Consider the following 5,961-nt stretch of genomic DNA (forward strand, 5'->3'; position numbering starts at 1 on the left):
GCCTCGGCCTCCCAGAGTGCTAGAATTACAGGTGTGAGCTGCCACCGCGCCCGGCTTGCCCATTTGTTAATGTTTCCTTTGCGCCAAGTACTCTGACAAATGCTTAAGGAGCATTGTTTCAGTTCATCCTCTTGAGGACCCTGTGAGAGAGGTCCCGTGTCATCTCTATTTTGGGTACAAAAGGCCCAAGCGTTAGTAGCTGGCTCAGGGTCTCAAGGCTGGCTACTGGGTGGTGGCATCACCGTGATGCCCGTGTGGCTTTGTCTGGCTCTAAGGAGTTTGTGTGGACAACTCTTACATTGTGTCATTAGGACTTAAATGTTTACATAGTACCCCTAGTAGCTGGAGGCTTAGCTTTACATTTCATTGTAAAGCAGAAAAATATCTGAAATGTGTTATTTCATGGCAAGCAAACTGTGGAAGTATTAGACAATGTCTCCCTGTAGTCTCCTGTGCTTTACAAAAATACCTCCCTGGATTGTAATCTTTAAACAACTTTGGCAAATTTATCATATTTCCAGATTTTTTTATTTCTGAAAAATAACATTCAGGCTGGGCACGGTGGCTTATGCCTGTAATCCTAGCACTTTGGGAAGCTGAGGCAGGAGGATCGCTTGAGCTCAGGAGTTTGAGACCAGACTAAGCAGAGCGAGACCCTATCTCTACTTAAAATAGAAAAAGTAGCTGGGTGTCGTGACGGGGCCTGTAGTCCCAGCTACTCAGGAGGCTGAGGCAGGAGGATTGTTTGAGCCCAGGAGTTTAAGGTTGCGGTGAGCTATGACGACACCATTGCACTCTACCCAGGGCAACAAAGTGAGACTGTCTCAAAAAAAATTTAAAAAGTTTCAATTGACTGATTATTGTCTTCATCATAGGTCATGTTTTTTGTCTCTTTGCATGCCTGGTTATCTTTGGGTACAAGACATTGTTGTAAATTTTACCTTGTTGAGTGCTGGATAGTTTTGTATTCTTATAAATCTTCTTGACCTTTGTTCTGGGATGCAGTTTCTTGGAGAGAGTATGATCTTTCCAGTCTTGTGTTTATGATATCTTAGTTGGGTTCTGGAGCAGCGATCAGCTAGGGATAATTATTCCCCACTACTAAGGCCAGACCCTCCTGAGTGCTGTACCCAATGTCCTGTGAACGGTAAGTGTTTCCTGTCTGTCCTGTGGGAGCAGCCACTGTCCCCAGCCGTGTGTAAGCACCTGGCACTGTTCCTGTAACCCCTTTGGACGGTTCTGCCTCCAACTTTGGATAATCTCTTCACAGGCGTATGCTGAGGAGTATTTTGCTGAACACTCAGGGGGACCTTCTGCAGATCTCTGGGGTTCTCTCTGTGCAGATGGCACCTTTCTGGTACTCTGTCCTGCTAGTTCTCTCTGTCTTGGGGTCCCTGGGCTCTCAGCTCCATTTCCACAACTCAGGGAGTCCGCCTGTCCCCACTTCAGTGCCTGCTCCCTGTGCTGTGACCTGGATATTCGCCCCCAGCAGTGAGCTGGGGCAATTCTAATTGTATTGTTTGTTTTTCTTTTTTCAGGCAGTAGGGTAAATCTGTTACTCTCTCTTCCCTATATGTTTGAATAGTGTTCAAGTGTTTTAAAAATGTCCTTTTAAATCTTTTATATCTTTTTATATCTCCTTTTTTTGCATTCTGATCTTTCATTTTAATAGAAAACTACTTGAATGAATATAGGCTTTGGCGTTTGGCTGCCTGGATTTGACATCTGGTTCCACCTCCTGTGGGCTAGGAAATCTTTGCAAGTTATCTGATTTCTCTAAAAAGCGGGATGGCACTGATTCCTGGTCACACAGTTGGCGTGAGAGTCAAATGAGCTTATCTGATGGCACGCGGTAGACTGTGGGCATGCAGAACAGAGACGGTGCACCTTGATCAGCCCACGCGTCTTATTCAGCCTTCAGCTTGAGTGTTCCTGTCTCACTGTCCCAACGGCGTGTTTTCCGTAGATCTGCTCTGGCCGCAGCCATCCTGGCGACGACGTTAACTGGCCGGACCGTTGCCATTCCTCAGCCTCGCCAGCGATCCCGGTCTGAGAGCGACACGACCTCCGTGGAAAAGGACAGCTTCATCGAGCCCTATGCCACCTCCTCGGAGCTGAGACTTCGGTAGGGGCCGTACCGCTGGCCGCGCTGCTCTCAGGGTGGCAGCAGCCTGGTCTCTGCGTGTGTGTGTGTTTGTGCGTATAGTTCTGGCTAGAGTCTTAGTCCCCAGGTTTTCATCACCAGTGTCAAAGGGACTCTGTCCAGGGACATTACTGCTCTGGGATAAGGATTTCCTCCAGAGTGCATCTTGTTAAATTACGGCTTACAAAGCACTGGTCATTTTCCTGGCAGCACAGAGCTGTGAATTCCGCGTCGCTCTCCGCGCTTAGTGGGATTCTCCGCCACAGCCTGAGCTGTGACAGTGGTCTGTCCCTCGTCACTCCTCACGGGTCTCTCTGAACATTCATACCAATTTTACCTTCTTTGGCGCCTGTATAACCTTTTCTTTCTTCTTTAACATCTTTTCCTTTTTTGCTTGACCTGGGTTTGAGCTGGCACAAGGCAAGGGGGTTGGGAAACTGCTCAGGAAGAGAGCTGAGGGGAGCTTAGGGCCAAGCAGGGATCAACCGGGAACAGCTGGAGGGTCGGAGGATGGTCACCGTGGGGCTGGGATGAGCTTTCCAGACTAAGAGGAGGAGCACAGCAAATGCAAGCAATCGAAGGAAGACGTTTGTATCCAGGACTCGAGTGAGCTGGAGAGAGATGCGAGGTGGGGCGGAGCAGTGGGCGGGGCCGAGCTGGGCTGCCCAGGGCACCCTGTTCCCAGGGTGGTGTCTCCCTTAGGAGTGGCGAAAAGACACCGGATGGCTTTAAGGGCTTGTGGGGTGGGGGTGGGGATGCATGATCAAATTTGCCTTTTGAATTGTCATGTGTATTCAATTTTGTCTTTGTTATTTAGATATACCAAATATTCTGTATTTTTAATGCAGTAAAATCTATCAACTTTTTCCTTGATAGTTTCAGTCATTATTGTCACATTTAGAAAGACCTCCCTACAAAAGCATTATCTAAGTACTTGCCGTATTTCCTTCTAGGATATGCTTTTAGTTTTGGTTTTTACATTTAAATATTGCCTGCATTTTGAGATGTTAGAGTGTAGCCTGTTTTTCTTCTGGTGAGAATCATACTTTGGCTGAATAAGAACTAACGATGAGGCAGCGGTTCTGAAATTCACTGGAAGGGATAAGTTCATAAGACCGTCGGAGGAAATGTGGAAAGGAGGAATACTAGCCCAGGGAGGGGGCTGGAGTAGCCCCATCATATTTTAAAACATAGAAGTTAATATAGGAATTATGACTTGAACATAAATACATAGAAAAATATTCAGTCTCAGTAAGAGCTGCAAATTTAGACAGTGGGAATTAAATTGTTTTGGCAAGATTTAGAAAATTATTACCAATGCACTTGCAGGTTGGAGAAAGGATTTGTGGAATGATTTTGTGCAGTATGCACATAGACACAAAACGTTCATACCGTTGACTTAACGTCTGGTGGTTTGTTTTATAGGATTAATCCTAAATATAGAGGTTATCTGCACAGATGTTCATTACAATATCTACTTGATTCCTACCTATTTTGTTCCTCCTTTCTACCTTTCTTCCTTTCCTTCCCTTCTTCTCTTCTCCTTCCTCCTCCTCCTCCTCTTCTCTTTTTTTTTGAGACAAGGTCCCACTCTGTCACCCAGGCTAGAGTGGCAGTGGCGTTATCATAGCTCACTGTAGCCTCGAACTCCCGGGCCCAGGTGATCCTCCTGCCTCAGCCTCCCAAAGTGCTTGGATCATAGACATTAGCCACCATTAGCCCAGCCTAATAAGTTTTTATAGTCAACATTTTAAAAGGTAGGAGTCACAGGGCACAGTGGCTCATGCCTGTAATCCTAGCAGTTTGGGAGGCTGAGGCAGGAAGATCACTTGAGGCCAGGAGTTTGAGAGCTGAGCAACACAGTGAGACCTTGTCTCTATAAAAAATGTTAAAATTAGCCAGGCACAGTGGCGTGTGCCTGTAATACCAGCTACTAGGGAGGCTGAGACAGGAGGATTGCCTGGGCCTGGGGGTTTGAGGCTGCAGTGAGCTATGATAACGCCACTGCACTCTAGCCTGGGTGACAGTGGGACCTTGTCTCAAAAAAGAGAAAATTATTAATAACAAGACAAGTTATGTATATATGCAGTATTAACATAAAAACAGGAAAAAAAGCTAGAAAGAAATTCCGAGTGTGCAAAGAGATGGGATAGTAGATGATTTAGTCTTTTCGCTCCTGTGTGTTTTATAATGTGTTACGCATTTATGGTGGGCGCTTGGAGGCAGTGCGTTTAATGCGTGTGTACGTATCAGTGCCAAGTGTTAAATGCTTTTTGTTTTACTCTTTCATGTTCTAATGCAGACTAAATGGGCAGAGTGAGATGAAAAGAAGAACTTCTCTGCCATCCTTTGAAACACTGGGCTATGGGGAAGAAGAGGACGTTGAATCTCAGCTGTCATCCAGCTGCGAGCATTTGGAGGATGTCGGTGCCCAGGAAGAAGAGGGAGGTCGCAGTGATGACGTGTATGCCGTGCCACACAGAAATCAGGTGTTTTTCCTATACCAAAGTATCTTCTTGACCTTCACCTTGACAAGTTAACTTGCAGTAAATTGTGTAGAGTGCATTTGTAAGGATTTTTCTCTATTCTGCATGTGATAGCTTTTGCTTTCGGGCTTAATCATTTTCTGTGTGTCCAGCCTCATTTCTATCTGGTTAGACTGAAATTTAAACCTCTTTCCTTAATCTCACCAAGGCAAGACCGTCAAAGACAAAGATGAACATCTTCCCTTTCTTGACGTAGATTTCCATCTGAAACTTTGTAACTCCGCTCTTTTCTTTGACTCTAAAAGCTAATTTTCCTGTCACTCTCCCGGTACCAGTCCACGCACTGCAGCCTGCCTTCAAACTCGTGCCTGACGGGAAGATCAGCCTGTGTCTCAATAGCGGCTGCCGTTCTGTGCTTACCATGTGTGCGTCTCTGTTCTACCTCGTATGCGCGTTTACCGTAGCTGTCCTCCCCTAACTCTGCCAGGGGTCCATTCGTTGTCCCATCACACACCAGGGAACCGAGGTACAGAGGGGTTCAGGAAGCTGCATTTCTCTACTGCCAGCCGCTCTACTGATCTTGATTTTTAAGATTGAAAGTATGACTGCAACCTGATAGCAATACATGCAAGTGGTTTTCCATTCAATTTACAAACGCATTATTTATTAAAAACAAAAATATAGAAGGGGTTCAGTTTTCCTTTTAATATCCAAAGTTTTAATTTAATTTTTAAAAATTTTTATCATTTTTGAGACAAGGTCTCCCTCTGTCACCCAGGCTGGAGTGCAGTGGCATCGTCATGGCTCACTGCAACCTCAAACTCCCGGCTCAAGCCATCCTCCTGCCTCAGCGCAGCTCAAAGTTTTAATTTTAAAAGACCATTTACCAACATCTTGCTATAGGTATTTCAAGAGAGAAGAAAAGGTAGCACTACCTAATAAAGATTATCATAGGCCAGGCGCGGTGGCTCACCCCTGTAATCCTAGCACTTTGGGAGGCCGAGGTGGGAGGATTGCTTGAGGTTAGGAGTTCAATACCAGCCTGAACAACACAGTGAGACCCCCGCTCTCCCGCCCCGTCTCTACAAAAAAACAGAAAAATTAGCTGAGCGTGGTGGCACATGATTGGGTACTTCAGAGTCCACTGTGGTTTCGGATATTCTCTATTAGCAAATAAATTCACTTGTGTGATAGATTTATATGTTTATAGGTGCAAACCTAAAGAGCGACAATAGAACATGGTATTTATAACCAGTAGTTAAAACTGAAAAAATCTTCCTATTCATTACATAGGTGCCCTGTGTGTGGGACAAGCTTTCTCCCCATCAGTTC

At 45.5% G+C, this 5,961-nt stretch overlaps 1 protein-coding gene across 1 annotated transcript in view; it reads left to right on the forward strand.

Moving 5' to 3' along the window:
- The window catches only part of CEP89 (centrosomal protein 89kDa), a 65,892-nt gene that overhangs the window by 4,891 nt on the left and 55,040 nt on the right, over window positions 1-5,961 (forward strand). The window contains exons 3-4 of the mRNA XM_012647016.1: window positions 1,967-2,125; window positions 4,446-4,632. Of these exons, the coding sequence (XP_012502470.1) occupies window positions 1,967-2,125; window positions 4,446-4,632 (346 nt within the window). The remainder of the gene's footprint in view (window positions 1-1,966; window positions 2,126-4,445; window positions 4,633-5,961) is intronic.

This window comes from Propithecus coquereli, unplaced genomic scaffold, assembly GCF_000956105.1.
Source record: "Propithecus coquereli isolate 6110/MARCELLA unplaced genomic scaffold, Pcoq_1.0 Scaffold254, whole genome shotgun sequence".
Taxonomy (NCBI): domain Eukaryota; kingdom Metazoa; phylum Chordata; class Mammalia; order Primates; family Indriidae; genus Propithecus; species Propithecus coquereli.